At 33.4% G+C, this 19,854-nt stretch overlaps 1 protein-coding gene across 1 annotated transcript; it reads right to left on the minus strand.

The window, feature by feature from the left end:
- Nucleotides 1-7,269: 7,269 nt before the first annotated feature.
- LOC101830121 (olfactory receptor 8K3-like) lies at nt 7,270-8,211 on the minus strand. Its single transcript, XM_005065036.1, has one exon. It carries the CDS (start codon nt 8,209-8,211, stop codon nt 7,270-7,272), a length of 942 nt encoding a protein of 313 aa, XP_005065093.1.
- Nucleotides 8,212-19,854: the final 11,643 nt, after the last annotated feature.

The raw sequence follows: 19,854 nt of genomic DNA on the forward strand, positions 1-19,854 counted from the left end.
AACAATCACATTCCAGGATAGGTCTCATACTCAAGAATAGTTTGCCAATACAAAATGAACTTCATTTCTTTTTGTGTGCTTCCTTTGTTATGGTTTGCTGTTTTACAATTTTTAAGGTTTTAATTTTTGTGTTTGTTTCATTATTTTTTCAGAGACAGAACATAAGCCTTGATAGGTAACCATGTGGGGATGATCTGGGAGGTATCGAGGATGGGAAAAAGAAGATAAAAGTATATTGTATAAAATTTAAAATTATACAGCCAGGTGTTATTGGTACAAACCTTTTATCCCAGCACTCGGGAGACAGAGGCTGGAGGATCTCTGTTAGTCAAGGACAGCCTGGGATACAGAGCAAGTGCCAATATAGGCTTCAAAGCTACATAGAGAAACTCTGTTTCAAAAAACCAAAAAGAAAAATTAAATTATGAAACAATGATAAGAAGATGTAAAACAAGAGTATTAGAAAATAACATGTCAATTTTCTAATTTCCCAAACATTTTCTGATTTACAGCTTCCATGACTGCTATTAGGTTGAAAATCACTATTTTTGATTTTCAATACTTGTCATCTAATATTTATAAATGGAAAAATATTACACATTTTATTTATATAATTTTACTGGAATATTGTTCTATCCATATGGGCATTTCCATTATACCTGATGTTTATTTATTTTAATACACCAAACTGATACACTTCATTGTGAAAGAAATTAAGAGACTGAGACAAAGCAATCAAATTATGGAAAAAGAACTCTCAACATTGATTTTATGGAATGGAGATGCAATAAATTCACCTTGGATAGATAGATACTCTATTTTAAAAGAAAAACCTGAAGCCAAACTTTATGACTCACACCTATAGAGCCGTCTCTTGAGAAATGGAGATAGTAGTACTTGGAGTTCAAGGTCATCATTCACTATAAAAAGAATGTGAAATGAATACAGAGTGGGCTACATAAGTCCTGTATCAACAACAATAACAAAGGCAAAAAAAAGAAGGAAAGGAGTTGGAAAAAGGAAACAAATGTAATATTGCAGTTTTTGTGGTTTTATGTTGTACTGTTATTGTCATATAAAAGACAGTGTTTCATGACTATTTTAATAGTTGCTGTCTGTATTTTCTAGAACTGTTGGTAACTGAATAAAAATCAGAAAATTTCCAACACTATATGTGGAATAGACTTCCTATTGGTTTTACATATTTCACATAACATATTACTTGGATAGTTGACCATACTTTTTAGTCCACACACTCCCATCCAGAATATATTTTATATAAATACAGGAAGGATATACTTTTATAGTATTAGATATATATCTTCCAAAAATTTTAAGAGAAAACTGTTTAAAACTTGATTTATTCTTTTATTCTGCTTTATTTTATAATATATTATTATAAAATATATTATATTATATTATATTATATATAATATTTTATATTATATTATATAATATTTTATATTATATTATATAATATTTTATATTATATATATTATATTATATTATATATTATAATATTTTATATTATAATATTTTATATTATAATATTTTATATTATAAAATAAAATTATGCGACTAGCATGTAACAGAAATGCTGTATGGTAAAGGATTGAACATATACTTCACCTTAGTAGTTTTAGAGTTTAATAGAATGCAACATACTGTTTTTATTATTTTCCAATTAATCAAATTTAGGTTTTAAACTTACAGTCTTAAAAATTTGCAGACTACTCACTGTACAAAGTAAAGACTATTTTATCGGTGCCACTAAAATGATTACCTAAAACTCTCTTAATACAAATAGTTGCCTTTTACATGTTAATATCATATAAAAAACTTATTTAATATGAATGCATCATGTATAATTCTCATCAATGCAATTACCTACATACCTTACGTTTTAAAATACTTTTGAGTTTTTTTAAAAGCACTGTAATCACAATGCCTAACTCCAGAGAGCACATTCAAATGATAGAATTTCTGCCTTGAAAATGTTCATATGATTTAATATTATATCATCTCTTTACATATTTGTATTATCACATTTTATATCACGTATTTAGAAAATTAAGCATTTTATGAGCAAGTGGAATATGTGTGCTTCAAAATTACTCAGTAACTTTTCTCTCTAACTGAAAATGTCAGGGGGAACTTATTCTTCAGCCACCAGTAAGTAGAAGAAATGACAGGAGCAAAATACAAAAGGATGGCAACATTTGATCACAGAGACACAGCAAACTGTGCCCTTTTCTATAGGTACTGATATCATAAACTGTACTCCATCCCTTACCTATGATGAAAATGCCTCAATGATTCTCCCATGCATAACTTAACACAGAGTGTTAGATGGTAGCTTATGAATATTTCTCCAAACTCTTAAGAGTTTCCCCATGGATATGTCAGGCAATTCCTTGATTAACCCACAGTGTCAGAATGCTTAATGAAATATCTGGAGACTGTCCACTAATTGTCAGGAAGAATTTGTATTTCACTTTGAATAAATGAATATTATTAGACGAGCCAACAAATGTCTTGTTTTATCTAAAACTATTTGCTTCATGAGCTCAAAGAGATATTCACAATATCAGATTCATTGTAGCTTAATTCTAACTAGTTATAAAAGAAAAACAACTTAAAATATAAAATTGATATAGAAAATGTGCTACATGTAGTCCCTGGAATATCTTCCAGTCTTAAAAATTATATCCTACAATGTGTAACAACATGGATGAATCTGAACATAATGCTAAATTATAGAAAACTGTCAATGGCTAGATAGCATCCATTTAAGCCATAGCCAATAGAAAGTTTCTGAGTTTCAAAGAGTAATAGCAAGAGACATTATTAAAGTATATCCATTTTGTAAGTACCATAGTGGCTCACAACAGCCTGTGACTCCAGTTGTTAGGATAATCCGTTGATGTTTTCATCTGGAATCTATGGTCACTGCAATGCACATTATGCACATGAACACTGGTATATTTATGTGAACACACACACATACACAAACAAATTAATTGAAATAAGCAAATAAATAAGGAGAAGTAATATTATGGTTTGTATTTTGAATGCTATTGTACATTTTAAAATGAATCTTTCATCACTGTGTTTTACCTAGGGAAATTTCCATCCAGATTAACTGTCCATTATTTAAATAGTGAGTTTAACCACTACCTTTTAGAGTTCTTTTTTATTATGGACTATAACCTGTTTTCATATGTGAGAATTATTTACTCCCACACTTTAGATCAACATTCTCACTATGTGAGCCATGACCTCTTTGGGTCAGATGAAGCTTTCAAAATGGTTGCCCAAGACCAGCAGAAAATACAGATAATTACATTATGATTTATAACAGTTGCAAAAATTATGGTTATGAAATAGCAACAGAAATATTTTGATGGTTGAGGTCACCACACATGACAAAATGTGACAAGAGGTCACAGCATTAGGATGTCTGAGAACCACTGCTCCAGATTGACATTAAAATCTGTATTTTTATTATTATGAGCTTTTCATTTTTATTTAATCTCATTCACATATCTGTCCTCATAGTTCTGCACTATTTTCTATGTGTCTCTAGACTTTTCACAGGGTGGGGTATTTTTTCTATATGTGTATTTCATTGTTAGTAAAACATGGTTTTCTACTTTAATTTACATGAATCTAGACATTCTATATTCTGAGGATGGTTTTGGGAAACATTTCTAATGTAATTCCCACTATCATTGTAGGTTGTAAATCAGTGTGTTCATTCATAAAATTTAACGGCTATATCTGGTGAACAGGTTGATCTTTAGGCTCTACAATTCACATTTGCACACACATGGATAGTTATCTTCAGTCTATCATTTCATCATGATAGGCATCAATGATCATGATAAAACCATGTAAAGGTTTCTTACATAAACAGAGACATTGTGGAAGGAATACAGTAGGGGAAATGATTTTATTTGTATATACTTCTAGTTGCTGCTTAAAATTAATGTAAATTTAGTAAAACACCTTTTCAATTTATGTATATTTTAATCATATGAATGTTTGTCTTTGTGTGTGTATACACAGCATATGTGTGTCTGACAACTGCAGAGGCCAGAAGAGTGCATGGTGTCCCTGGAATGAGAGTGCCAGGGTATATGGACATTGTATAGGTTCTGGGAACTAATTCCTTGGTTCCTTCAAGATCAGTACATGCTCTTAACCTCAAACCTAGTTCTCAGCTCTGAAAAATACTGTTTAGCCACATAAGGCAAACTTGAAATAATCATTCAATATATATCAAACATAAAAAGAAACAACTGATGCCTAAAACATGAGAAAAATGCTGATCTTGACAAACTGTAATTTAAGTAGCTTGGCAAGGAATGATGTATAGTAATACATACGGGAGCAGCAACTTCTTGGTACCTATTAGTTTATCATGTGAAAGTATTATGTTTCAGATTTTGCAAACAGCAATAACATTGTAATTTTGAATGTCAAGTCAGTTATTTTACTTAGGAGAAGTAAAATTGAATGTGCTTTCGGTATATACTTTAGTAGTCAACAACATACTTTTGTTCTTTTTCTGAATTTTTACATTTATGATGATTTATCTGTTTTATACTCATTTGATTTCATTACTACTTCGTATTCTCAAAAATACAGGAAATGAAACATCCATTTACATATCTGAAAAATTCTCTTAAGAATGATTATACAGACATTTTCCGAGATACTTACTGGACTGAAGCCTACCAGCCGTGACTTTTGTATGAGATCAGACTTATTTTTGATACTAATTTCCAATATTTTGCAGTTAATCACTAACTCTGATTCAGTACTTTCTTATCTGTGTAACTTAATAATGTATAGCTACATTGTTAAAACACTATCCTAATACTGCATGTTTTGTTTTTACAGAAATTGTTGGTTTTTCCAATATTTTATATATTGTTTCATATTGATTTTTACAGTACTTATTAAACAGGTAGATTTGGGGCAATGTATTTATTACAGGTATTGTTTGAGCGAATAAACAATATTCTGTAGCAAATAAAAATTATAGTTACCTGCAGAAATTAAGTTGCTGAAGTATCTTATTGTTGTTGAGACAGGGTTTATGTAACCCCGGGTGTTGTGGAACTCACTATGTAAATCAGGCCAGACTAAACTCACAGAGATCTGCATGCCTCTCTTAAGTTCTGACATTAAAGGCAAATGTCACTATGTTCAATTTTAAAAAATTAAAAAATATACTCATTTATATATTTTGATGTGCTCACTAAAACCAATACTACAATTCATTTTTTTCTGTTCCCCATACTTTTCTCAAAATTGCAATATTTTATTATATACAGGATGAATAAACAGCTAAATAGGGTTATGTAATATTGCAGGGCTAAATACAACATCAACCATAAATATTTTGGCAGTTTATCCATATCTATATATGGTATATATTTTATATTGTTTTATATATGTAACAATATGTGATATAAATAACATTAGTTTTAAAAGAAGGCATGAACATTAAAGAGCAAGAAGGGGCATATGAGAGGTTTGGAGTGGAGAAAATGATTGTGGAAATGATGTAATTATATTATAATCTCAAAGATATATAATTAGAAGAAGAGATATGAAGTAAAAGGTGATGTGGCGTGAGGATATGGGAGATGAAGGAAGGGAGTGAGATGTAGATATGATCATATAATAAAAATATAAATAAATACAACCTATGTTCTTTTATTATTTCAATAAATTGTTTCTCCAATGTATGTGACTAAAATGAGTTTATTGAATGAATGATTGCAAACTAACGAAAGACATCAATATGACCATGATGAAAGCAAAATACCAAATTATAAATATTAAACATTGTATAATAAGTTGTAGTAACACAGAGGGGGTGACATAATGGATGGTGAGTATGTAGAAGACGGGATAAGTTTGTTAATGAATATCTAGTCTACCCCACTCTCGTTAGAAAAAGCATAGCTCAAAATGAAAAAGTGCTTCTGTTAGCTTCATTCAGTCTAATTATCAAATAAAACCCAATGAGAAAATAGAATGAAGTTTGAAGATGAGCCGCAACATGTCAGACTTAAGAAAAGCAACAGATATATTAGTAAGAGGCATCTTATGAAAGAACTGAATGACAAAAAGACTGTGAGTTTTAGGTAAAAATCATCTGAATTTAATGAAGTCAAGTAAAAATATTGCTAAAAAGTCAATAAGCATCAAGTTAAAGCTGGTGCAAAATCATATTCAGTCCTAAAGCAGAACACAAGTACATTAGATAAACATAGTAACTGGTAGATTCACTTCTGCACAGACACACCATGAGTTACTCAAGGACTGATGTTGCAGTATCTCTCAGTTGTTGAATAGCCAAATATGTAGGGTGCGCAGTTTCATATATGAAAGACAGACACTTGAAGAAACAGGGAATGCCCTTAGATTTATCATAGGGAAGGAGTACTTGAACATTTTTTCATGAATAACTCTACTAATGAAATGCAATTAGTAATTCTGAGGTCATAATAAAATTTGGTCTTAAGATATACATATATATGAACTGCAGCCTAAAGCAGAAAGTCTGCACTTACACAAAGCAGAAACAAAAATGTGAGCACATAATGAAACCTGCAAATTTCACTGTAATGATAAAAATGTCACAAACAATTCAAGGTTACTTTGGTTTTCCAAAGTATCAAGGGACTCAGTAACACATATTTGTCTTCAATTGACCATCAACCCAAAATTACTCTCTACAGACTGTACTCAGGTACTACCCATCCCAAGTATACACAGGGACTTTGGACTCCCATAGAACAATGTGAGGTGCACTCTCACCCTGAACTCTTGGGGAAGGGTCTAGGCCCTGCCCTATATGAAATGACAGACTATGCACACCCCCATGGAGGGCCTCACCCTCCCTGGGGAAATGAGGGGATAACGGGGGGGGGGGAATGGAGGGAGGGCACGGGATGAGGGAAAGGAATGGGAGAGGGACCTGGAACTGACTTGTGAAGCAACCTCGTTTCTTATCTAAATTTAAACTGGAAAATAAAAGGAAAAAAAAAAAAAGAAAATATTACTTTCCCTGAGGGAAACCAAAGACATTTTTCCTTTCTTCCCAATATAGTTGTAATAAATAAAGTTGGATTACTACCAGGATTCAAGTAGATAAAATATATATTGAGCTTATTCATCATGTCTGCTCTGAAGAAAACAGAGTAGATTTACATTCAAAGCAGATTTTATGGCTATTGCTGTATACAACTCTTAAGAAAAGATATTGACTATCTTTTTCCAGGATCTTTTTATGCCATCTTTTACATCTTTATTCCTCAAGCTATAGATCAAGGGATTCAACATAGGGATAACGAGAGTGTAAAATATGGAAGACACTTTATCGGTCTCAAATGATTGACTGGATTTGGGCTGCACATACATAAATATCAAAGTCCCATAAAAGACAGTTACCACAGTCAAGTGGGCTCCACAGGTTGAAAAAGCCTTTTTCCTTCCCTCAGGAGATTTTATCCTCAGAATGGCTATGAAGATGAGCAGGTAAGACACAAGGACAACCAGAAGAGAGGAAATCAAATCAAAAGTTGCAAAAAACCTAATTATCAATTCAATCTCAAGTGTGTTTGAACAGAGCAAAGATATCAATGGGATACAATCACAGAAAAAATGATTAATGACATTGTAGCCACAAAAGGATAAAGTGAATATCCTTAGCGTGACTATTAGAGACACAAATACACTGTAGAGATATGGGATTGCCACTAGTATCCAACATGTTCTTTGTGACATGATAGCCATGTAGAGCAGAGGGTTACATATAGCCACACAGCGGTCATAGGACATAGCAGAGAGAATAAAAAGTTCACAAGTAATAAAAAGAAGAAAGCAGGCTAGCTGTGTAGCACAAAGATAATAGGAGACTGAATTTTGCTCTGCAATAAAATTCACTAACATTTTGGGTGCCACAGCTGTAGAATATCCAAGATCAGTAAGAGCCAGATGTCTTAGAAAAAAGTACATGGGTGTTTGAAGCCTAGAGTCCACCTTTGTAAGGATGATAATGCCCAAATTACCCATTGAAGAGATCAGGTAGATAATGAGCAGCAATCCAAATAGTGGAGTCTGCAATTCAGGAAGGTCAGTGATGCCTTTCAGAATGAATTCATTCAGCACTGTGAGATTTGTGTTCTCCATGCAGGTGTGTTTCAAATTATCTTCGGAATGAAAAGGAAATTCTGTAGACAAAGACTTGAGACATTTTTACCCTCAAACTATTTACTAAGCAAATCTCTTCTAAATTGTGATATATTAAAAGTTTAATGTGGAACATTTTGGAATAAATGCACATCCTGTATACGTACAGTAAAGTATAAATGACAGAGACAACTTTGTTTCTCATATAAATCATTTCTCTAATTAAAATCATTCAGTGACTCTGATATTTGATTCTTATAAATTTGGAGGTTAAATATCACGGGCAATGAATTCTTCAAAAACTGTCTAACCTTAAACATACCATACCATATCCAATTTCCAGTCACAAGTAATATCCATTGTTCTTTAACTAAGAATTCAAAAACGGAAGGAGAAATTGAGGAAGAAAAAAAGGAGGAAATAAAGAAGGAGGAACAATGGAAATCAGAAGGAAGCAAAGAAGATATAAGGGAAGGAGGAAAGGTGGATGATACAAAGACAAAGAACAGAAAGAAGAAAGGGAAGAAGGAAGGATTGAGATGGCAGACTGGTATTTGAGGCAGGTAGAAAAGATAACATGATGGAGATGCAGATGTAGATTTTACAAATCCATAAAATAATTTAAAAAAATATTAGACTCTCATATTTTTACACAATCATGAAATATTAGCAGTCAATATATCCAATGTCACACAGTAGATTACAATTTCAGTCTGTGATTTTTTCATGCCAAATTGTGAAAATGAATATTTAAATCATCATTTCAAAGCACAGTTCTTATAACTACAGATGTTACACATTCTAAACACTTGTAAATTCTGAACATATATGAAAATTTAAAATATTGCAACAGAAAATAATTGAAACTGTCTTTATAAATAAACAAAAAGTAACTCTATTCCTGTAAATAGAGTGCACAGCATGGTATTCAATATGGGAAATACACAATGGTTGCCTTGCACAAGCTATATATGGCTACAACTCTTTGCCTGAATTGGAAGCAACGAAGTCCTTATCATGTTGCAAAGATGAAGAAAGATGAAAGGATTCTGCTATTCAATGGTATTAAGATATAGAGATTTTTGTACGTGTTTGCATATAACTTGGAATTATACCTGGGGCATTCATTATGCCAGGCAAGAGCTCTACTACTGAACATTATGATTTGCTTAGAATTGTTTTGAGCTAAGAACTCACCATGTAGTCCTGGTTTACCGTTTTGCTTCTGCCTTTAGAATTATATAGTATTTACTCTTTAGTCCCAGATAAACTTCCAGGAAATAGTTTATTTATGTGTGCATTCTTCTGTAGAAGGAATTAAAGTCTATTACTGTGATAAAGTGATGGATAAATGAGGAAGTTCTAATTAAGACATAGACATTCAGATTTTCCCAGAGCATTCCCCTCTGATTCTCACTGTTTTAATAAAATCAGAAAAGCAAAACTTTGTTGTTTTTGTATTGCTGTTCTTATATTTATGATTTTAATTGTATTTTAAAGTTGCTTATATTTGTATAAATTTAGTAGAACTATTATGTTTCCACTGTGGACTTTTCCATTGCAACAGAAATGTATGTATCTCTATACAACAAATTTCATCAAATATATTCTTCTCAAATATACTTGAGAAGACTGAGGAAAAGAGGTTATTTAAGTTGGTTTTATGAAATTAAGTCTCATAGAATGTTCTTTGGACAAATTTATTAATACATGTTAGAAACTACATAGGTTGAATATTTTATGAGAAATTTCATGAATTTCTACAGTGTTTACCATGGTTGTTAAATAGTAAAATACCACAGAAAATGAATGAAATATATCAATTATATACATATAATTTTATATATGTGTGCATTATCACAAGAATTCTTTCCAAATATATTACAGCACACTATATATATGCAAGCATATGATCAAATAAAACAATACTCAATGATTAGTAACATGGAAATTAGGCAGTATAGCACAGCAGCAGATAATTAGCTTTAGGCTAAGATAATTAAAGACTACTAACTGTGAGCAGCAATTTTCAAAAAAAGTTAAGAAATAAAAGAAGCACAAATTATAGTAAAAGCTATAGTAACCAAAATCAGCATGTCTACTTTATACAAATAAATTAGATCATACAAGTTTAACATATATTAATATGTTTAGTGTATGTTCATACAATACATAATCAGAGAGATAGATAGATAGACAGACAGACAGACAGATAGATAGATAGATTAGTATATCACAGGAAAATGGTTTTACCTCAAATAAAACATTATTTGTATAATTTATGTGATATGATAGTCATTCCATATCTCTTTCAAACAACTTTCTTATATTAATTATGATAAAACATGTTGCTCTTTCAAGATTTGTTGGCATTTTAGAGAGGCAGTTATGTATTACTATGCTTTGTAAAATTCAGTCACCTTCCACAGCACAGTTTGACTGTCACCATTAAAGTGGTGCAAAAAAGTGACCTGAAAATACAAAAAAGTTTTCAATATCCCCTTGAGAAACAGAAATTCTGTTTGGCTTACAAGAAAATGATAGCAAATTTCTTTTATCTTTTTACTAACATAACAAGAAGAGTCTGAGTCACTTAGATATCTAAAATCAAAATATATAATTTCAGTTTTCTATCCAAAATATTAATTACTAATTACTCAACTTTCACTTCCACTTACTTTTAAAATCTGTAGATAAAATATAGTTCTCCAATATGCACTTTCTAAGCACTTATGCACAATTTAAATATTTAATCTTTAAATGTTGGTGAATAAATTAGAGGAATGAAAGAATCCTCAGGCATTGTGGTGAAATAAGAATGGATCACAGAAAAGGAACTAGAACGAAAATCTTTTCTTAGATTCAAAATCCAGAGCACATGTGACCACTGCTGTAAATAATTATTTACACAGATTATCTCATCAAACCTTCCACTTTTTTAATTGAATGAAAACCACCTCTTTATTGTACGATGCATTTCTTATAACTGTATTTTTAGGACAATTTATAGATTTGTATTTAATTTCAGATACCCTCCCTGTGGGGTTGTAAGCAATTTGATGACTATCCCTGAAGAATTTGAATATTTAATGAATTGCCTTGAGGTTGTGCACACAGAGATTTATTGTAGATTTATTTATTAAAGAACCACCATAAAATTACTTGCTTTTTTTTAATTTTGGAATTGAATGGGCAAGATCACTAGTTATATAAATCTGCTTGCTAGACAAGCCTAAAACTGTGAGTTCAATAGCTAGAAGCAGTGATTGAAAGAGAAAAATTACTTCTAAAAAATCATCCTTTGCTCTCTCTCATACAACTTTAAAACGTCAAGCAATGCTATTATTACCTAAAATATCTCTTGGCAGAAGAGACATTGGACTTTTTACTTTGACAGAAATGAGATTGTAGGTGGAGATTTCCTGTACTGATTGCCTACTCCTAAATTACTAACATGGAAATTTTATATTACTTATAAATGCTCATCTAGTAGCTCAGGCTTGTTACTAAGTAACTCTTACTTAATCTATGTGTTGCCTCAGGACTCATGGCTTTTACCTCTAGCCCATTATGTGTGTCTGGCTTGTTCTGTATCTGACTAGAGAATCCAGACTCTACCCTTCTCCTTCAGAGCATTCTCATTTTGGTTTTCCAGCCTAACCTTTTTCTGTTCAGCTATTGGCTAGTAAGCTTGCTTATTAAACCAAACACAGTGACATAACTTTGCAGTGTACAAAGGAATTATCCCACAGCATTCCCCCCTTTCCTTCTAATAAAAAGGGATGATTTAACATAATGATATTATATTCAATAAAAAGTTATCAAGTAAGAATAACAATTATAATATGTAGGATATTTGTCTTTTGTAAAATTAAAGAAAATATTTTATTATATTATACCTTTATGACTCTAAAGTTTTGTACTTAATTTACCTTTTATCATAGCTAAGGAAAACTGTAACTTTACCTATTCAGTCTTAAACTCCATCAAAGACCTTAGAGGTATAAAATGTTGCTTAATGATATGGGTCTCAGGTTGCCTGGACATGCACCCAAAGTACCTCTGCAGCTTTGGGGCATCCAACTCTGGCCTACAGGCTTAGCATATCTGACAAACTTTACTTTGGATTGGGGAATTTTGAAGGACTGTCATATCTTTTCTCGGCAAAGTTTGACAGTCAACTTTCTTGCATCCTGCTGGTCCTGTTTGGACAGTAACTGCCAGCAGTGGAAGCAAGAGCAGTTTCTTTCCCCACGTGTCTACTTTTTGCCACAAAAGGGCAAACTCTATAACCAGTTGCTTCCATGTCTATCATCTTCTCTGAAGTAGATTGGTGCTGCCAGGAACAGGCATATCTAACATTCATGAAAAGTCTTAGGTTATTAAAAAAAAGCTATATTTCACAGGTCTTTGAAGTGTTTGAAGATCATATATCTATCTAAATATATCTGTTTAGGACCTTGAAATCATATCTAACATGACTATAAGTTTGACTATTATAGATGTCTCTTAATCTGTATTTTAATTGTATCACTGATTTATAAATGAGATGTATGAATATAATATCTTAAACAAGAGTAGAAGCATACATACTGTATTAAAAATAAAATTTAAAAATTTTCAGTATATAAAAATCAATACCAATGTAAAATATTTAAGACTAGTAGCTGATTTTTTGTTTTAAAACTAGATACAATAATCTATCCTTTAGGATATCATTTCTATAACCTCCTTTTCTCTTTTTACTAAGTGATCCATGAATCTAATCTCCTTTGTTTAGTTTTTTCCTGACCATTACCAATAACAACTTCTACCCAATCATCCTTATATGATAACAAATATCCATAACCCAGCTTTTGCGAATGTGGCCATAGTTCTCTGGACTTTTTCCTGTTATTTGTGGACATTTTTATATTTGGGGACCCTGAGAAAATCTAGGATTATGTTCAAGTCCTGAATGAAGTACTCTGTGAGTATGTAACAGCTCAACCAGCAGCCTTGAAGATTTTCTGGATACAGAATTCTCAGCAGACTGTAGTAGGATCATTTTGAAATGCTGGATCAGGATCACCTGTATCATCCATTTTCATTGGTGTTTGTTACCTTGCTCTGAATGTACATAAACTTTTACAGGTAGCATACATATCTGCATTAATACAAGTATTGACTGTGCATTGTACATGATTCAGCCAAACATAAAACTAAATATCATCTTTGGCTGCCTTTTTAATCAGAAACCTGAGTTTCTTTAATCTGGACAAAATCAACAACTTCTCATTTTCTAGAGTAATAAAAGTACAAACTCTTCCCCAAGGCAACATAACTTCAGACTTAAATTTTTAAGTCATGGCATTTTAAAAATATATATGTTTGTGTAATCTAACAGCTTTAATCCACTGTCTCTTAGCAGCTAAAAATTTTAAAGACAGCACAATAACCTATAGAATCCAGACTTTCTGTATATGTTATGTCTTTACGCAAAGTATTATGTTTCATAATACTTTATAAAATACTATTTTATTCTTAAACTATTTTTATATACCCTTTCCCTTCTCTCTTCCAAGCCTATGTATAACAAGCGTATTCAAGTTCCATCCTCAGTGTGCATTCAGGATTGAGTCCTGAGGCTTACAGCAGGCAGGGAAGACTGGCTACAAAGGACTGAGGTTGAACAAATCAGTTCATACATATATAATTCTTCTCATGGCTCTTTATTCTTCAAAAATGTTCTTCCCAGAAGTTCTTTCTCAAAAAGCTCTAAGATTTCCTCTCAAAAGTTCTCACTAAAATTTCTCCATCTAAAAGTTCTCTCTTGAATTTCTCTTTAGAAGTTATCTTTCAATCCCATTGATACAATTCACAATTATCTGGCAATAGCAAGAATAACATGCACACATATCTCTTACAACCAGGTCTTGACAAAACTGAGGTGCTTCATGTCTTGTAAAATGTCTGGGCACAGTTTAAGAGGTGGTGGAGAAGGTTAAGGAACTATGATCACTAAGAAGTGATAAAAGTTGTTAGCACTTAAAACTACATTTATATTCTTAGTTAAACTAGAAACATAATTTATAAGTGTAAAAAAAGGAAGAAACACTCAAAGTAATCGATAAATGTAAAAAAAAATATTCTGTATGCACTGGGCTTTGCTTTCACTTTCTCAATAGCTGGAAACACAAGCCAGAGCACCTTGCATAACCTATGGATGGAAAATGGGCCCCTAATCTTATCAGCATTTTCTCCCAGCACTAGATCAAAGGGAAAGGCTATGTGAGATCTGGAAGCTTCAGGTTCCAGCCACAGCCTAACTGTGGGGTGCTCTTACTGCTGATTCCCCTGTGAGAAGGAATTTTCTTTCTCTAGGGCCTTTATGAGAATATAAAGCACCCAGTATATATTCTGTATATCAAGATTGTAGAGCCAAATTCATAATGGCTATTTTTGTATTCAGTGATAAAGGCTCTCAACATATGTATATCTTTAAACACAATGTACCCATTTAGAGGGCTTTTTTTTCACCTGGATCTGTTTTATTGAACATCTATATTGTTTTCTGATTGCACAGGATGAGTCTTAAACTGCTATGTCAGCTACCAGCATTGCTCAGCTTAGCAAATGGTGGTAGTGGATGGTAGTTTACAGCTGGCTCACTCCAGCAGGCAGTTGACAAGAGATGCTTTTCTGTACTGCAGGTTGCATTAGATACTACAGGAATCTCCCATGCAGCTTATCTCATGCTACACTGGTAGCTCCAGCCTGCAGGCTGTGGCCAGCAGACAAGTCCTTGTAATGCCTGGCATGAAAGTCATAAGACTAGTAAGCTACCCTTGGCTCAGTTCTGTTTTGGGGTGTTTAGAAAGTTTCCTTTTGAAGCTTCCTCAAACTTTATGTGAATGTATGTGGCCTGAGAGTTGGGTGACATTTGTAAGAGGATTTTTCCTGTCCAATTGCCTGCCTTCCCCCCCAAAAAAACTTAAGATTACTTATATATGATCAGCAAATAACTCAGGCTTTTTTTAAAACTAGCTCTGACAACTTAACCCATTTCTATTAATCTGTGTAATATCCCAAGGCTTTTGGCTTTTACTTGTTTCCCATTTTGTGTGTCTGATTCATTCTCCACCTGGCTGGTGTCTCATGATTCTGCACTTCTCCTTCAGAGCATTCTCAGTTTGGCTTTCCTGCCGTACCTTATTCTATTCAGCTATTGGCCTGTCAGTTTGTTTATTACACCAATCAGAGTGACAAATCTTCACAGTTTATGAAGGGATTATTCTACAACATGAGACTGTGAAAGATTATATGGAAAATTGAAGTTTGACTAAAAGCATTTTGAATTATGATATGGCCCGGAGCCTATGGGAGACTAACAGATAGATGGATGTAAAACAAACTTCTATTTCTTAGGCTGCTAACATTTTCAGGTACAGTTTTCCTTATCCTGTCTCATAGATCTGTACCTCAAATACCTTGGGCTTTCTAAAACAACTTATGTTTCATTTTCCTAACTTCAAACAATAGCCTGTCAGGTCTTCTTGTCCTCTAATTTTCTTAGCGCAGAGGCTTAACCTGGAACATATTAACTAACCTGAGTGTCTCTCCCTGACGTAGAGAAGTATTCCACAACTCCTTTACTGATGTACCCTTCATGACTGTAAATCCGGAACCATGTGAATGATGCTATAAAGTTCAGCTGCCCATTTGGAATATTGCCTTGGACCCCCTTGTTTGCAGCTGTGCACTAATTTCCTAGGGCCTTTTGCTTTCAAAAGTTGGAAGCTTTTCTGTATGAAACCTTTTTCTGATGGTACCCCCTCCCTTTACTCCAATGCTGATCAGGTCTTGCCTTGATCTGCTTACCTACCTCTTTCAGCACAAATCTCATCCATGGTACTCTTTTTCACTTCAAATTGTACATTTTGTGTTTCTTCCTGCCCACTTACTCTTTTTCATTACTCTTTGTCATCACACAAGAGTGATTACTAGTAACCATGAGGCAGAGTCAACATCAGGCTGTCCATTACTTTTCAATTTTGTCTCAGGTAAATTCTTAGGATGAGGACCAAGAAGGAAACTACATTGTCTGCCCAAAAAAATCACTAGCATGGTCTCTAGAACTACTTTCCTTCAAACTCCTATTAGCATGCCTTTTGAACTATGCCTATAGTGTTCAATGTATTGCCCAGTTCAAAGTCCCTAAGTCTTTCAAAGTTTTCCAGAAAATGAAAACAAGAACAAAACAACAACAACAAAAAGGATATTCAACTTGTTTGCAGCAATAATCCACTCCCTGATAGCAACTTTTGACTTCTATTGCTAAAACAAAATTCTGTGACAAGGGCAACTTATAATGAAAGGAAGTATTTATTTGCGGCTTACAGTTCCAGAAGGATATGAGTTCAACCTCATGATAAGGACCATGGAAGCAGACAGGTAGGTATCATGCTGTATCAGAAGCCTAAGGCTTATATTCTGATGTACAAGCAGGAATCATAGAAGGAAAGCACTGGAAATATATGTTTTCTGAAGCTTCAAAACTAACTTCCAGTAAATCAGCTCCTCCAACATATCCACACTTGCCATTTCTTTCGAAAAAGTCATGAACTAAGGACCACGTTCAATTATGTGAGCCAATGTGAGCTCTTTAGATTCAAAATATTACACATGCCTAATTGTTATTTATTTTGGTATGTTTATGTTTTGAGGGAGCAATTTCAATATTCATTTTGTGTCATATTACAGGTATAATTAGTTAAATTACACACAATTAATGAAAATAGTCTTTATAGGAACTATGGAAGTTACAGAGCCCACATGTATACAGGTAACATTTATAGAAAGAACTTAGGAATGTATGTTTGTGTATAACAACAAATAAGGAAAACAAGAAGCCATAAATTTGAAAACAGAGAGGTTGGGAAGTGTTGGAATGGGAAAAGAATGCAATTATCTTATGATAAAAATGCAATCATTTAAACTGAAACAGTAAGTTTCTAATTGTACACATAATTATATTATATCAAAGCCTATTCAACATTGGGAAATATGTATGATAAAAGAATGGGCTCAAATAAAATGACTCTTAAATTATCATATTTTATTAAGCATCAGAAACCAGTAATCTTTTGGTCTTTTTATTTTGAATTATTTTTTATCCATTTTCTCTGCATCTGATTCATCCTTGGATTTAATTTCATTTCCTGTGTAATATTTTCCATATATGGAATGATCTTTGGGATGACAATTGTTAGTATCTGTGTAACCTGAAAATACTTCTGTCCTCCTCATGAAGAAACTTCTGATCCTCAGATACAGGTCTATGACCATAACTATGTTCTCCCTTAATGCTGTTTTCAATACAAATCAAATTTAAATTTCTGTCATAATGTCTAATATGTGTAATGTAGCTTTTAAATATCCTAGATTCATGAACTAACAGTTTTTTAAAAACTTCATATATAAAATATCCTTTTAAGCCTGTGATAAAAAATAAATATTCATCAAAATATTCATATACAGGGGCTGAAAAGATGGATCACAAGTGGTTAGGAGTACTGATTGTTCTTGCAGAAGACCCACAAGGCAACTCACAACAGCCTATACTTCAGCTCCAGAAGATCTTGTGCCCTCTTCTGCCCTCTGTGGACACTTCCATTCATGCAGTAAAAAAAAATGTTACCCAAGCAAAAATACATACACAGAAAACAAATGAATTGTAAATCTTAAGTGAAATTTTTGAAAACAACTTTGTTTTGTATTGTGAATTTTTTGCAGAGCAAGAAGTTGCTAGAGGATATTACTCTCTATGTCATTGATGATTGATTTCACTTGTAAATGTAGGACATTATTTTAAGAGAATTTCTACTTGGGAATACACTTGGTTATTTTAGTTTGTTAGTTTCCTTTTAAAAGCACTTTAGTAATATTCTTCTTATAAATAGGGATATGTCAGTAATGGAAAATCTTTATTTTACAGAAGGGAAAGGTGCCAAAAATGCAGGTGTGACTCTAAATTCTGAAAGCAAGGTCTTCTAAGCTACAAGTTATGTGGAATCCAATGGTGTCACAAATATAAAATCCAGTAGCTTCTGAATACTATAGGTGGTACATGACCACTCCTCCTGTCAGATTGTGTTCACACATATATATTCCTTTAACAAATTTGTGTGAACCTTCCATTGAAGTTAAACTGATTAAGGTTAAATATACAAGTCTACCTTTCATGAAACAAGATTATTAATTCTTAAGTAGAGTCCCTTAATCGAAGAATGGATGGAGAAAATGTGGTACATTTACACAAAGGAGTATTACTCAAAAGAAAAAAAAACAATTAAATCTTGAAATTAACAGGCAAATGGATAGAACTGGAGGAAAACATCCTGAGTGAGGTAACACAATCACAGAAAGACAACCAGGATGTGTACTCACTCATGTATGGATATTAGACATAGAGCAAAGGACTACCAACCTACGTTTCACACCACCTGAGAAACTAGGAAACAAGGAGGACCCCACGAGAAGAAAACAAGGTCCCCTTAGAATGGGAGGGGGACAAGAATCGCTGAGCAACTTGGAGTCACAGGAGGTAGGGAGAAATGAGAGAGGTGAGAGAGAGAAGGTGGAGGATGAAGGAGAACAGGACTGATACAGGGGAGGAATAGAGGAAAGAAGAAGGGAGATGATTTGATAGAGGAAGTCAGTATAGGTTTGGAGAGATGTCTGTCACTGGAGAAATGTTTGGGGATCCACACGGATGACCCCAACTAAGAATCTAGGCAGTGGTGAAGAGGCTGCCTTTGATGGCCTTCCCTTGTAATGAGATTGATGACTACCTTGGTTGCTATTTGTAGAGCCTTCATTTAGTGTCTGATCAAAGCAGAAGCAGGTATCCATAGCTAAACACTGAGCCATACTCCTAGAATCCAGTAGCGGAGAGGGAGGAGGGATGAAAAAGGAGCCAAGACTGTGCTGGAGAAACCCCCAGAAACAGTTGCCCTGACCTCGTGAGAGCATAGGGACCCTAGTCATAAAGCTGGGGAACCAGCATTGGACCGAACCAAACCCTCTGAATGTTGGTACCAGCTAGGAAAACTGGGACCTCTAACAGTGGAGCCAGTCTTACCCCCAGTGCACAAATGGACCTTTGACGCCCATTTCCTATGGAGAGATACTATTGCAGCCCAGATAACTGAAAGAAGGCCTAGGCCCTTCCCCAAATGCTGTGACAGACTGATGGTTCCCCATGGAGGGCCCCACCATCCTTGCGAAGTGGGTGGTGGTGGGTTTGGGGGTTCGGTGGGGGTATGGGAGAATGGGAGGACAAGGGAATGGGGGATTGATATGTAAAATAAGATTGTTTCTAAAATAAAAAAAGTTTAAGTAGAGCAAACAAGACCATATTAATTTAATCAATCATACCTTGTTAAGTTATTGTTCATAAGAATTCTAATGTTCAATAATTTAAGTCCATTTTTCATTTATAAGAGAAAAATGTATAATTAGTTTGAATCATTATACCTCTGAAGCTGGAGCATTTTGTAGAGAAGGGGTACCTTCTGGCCAACCACCAAGATGACCACAAGGAATATAGTAGAAAGATCCTGTACATATGTAAGATATACATTTTTTGTCTTAAAATCTCAA

Source organism: Mesocricetus auratus, unplaced genomic scaffold, assembly GCF_017639785.1.
Source record: "Mesocricetus auratus isolate SY011 unplaced genomic scaffold, BCM_Maur_2.0 Super-Scaffold_100004, whole genome shotgun sequence".
Taxonomy (NCBI): Eukaryota; Metazoa; Chordata; class Mammalia; order Rodentia; family Cricetidae; genus Mesocricetus; species Mesocricetus auratus.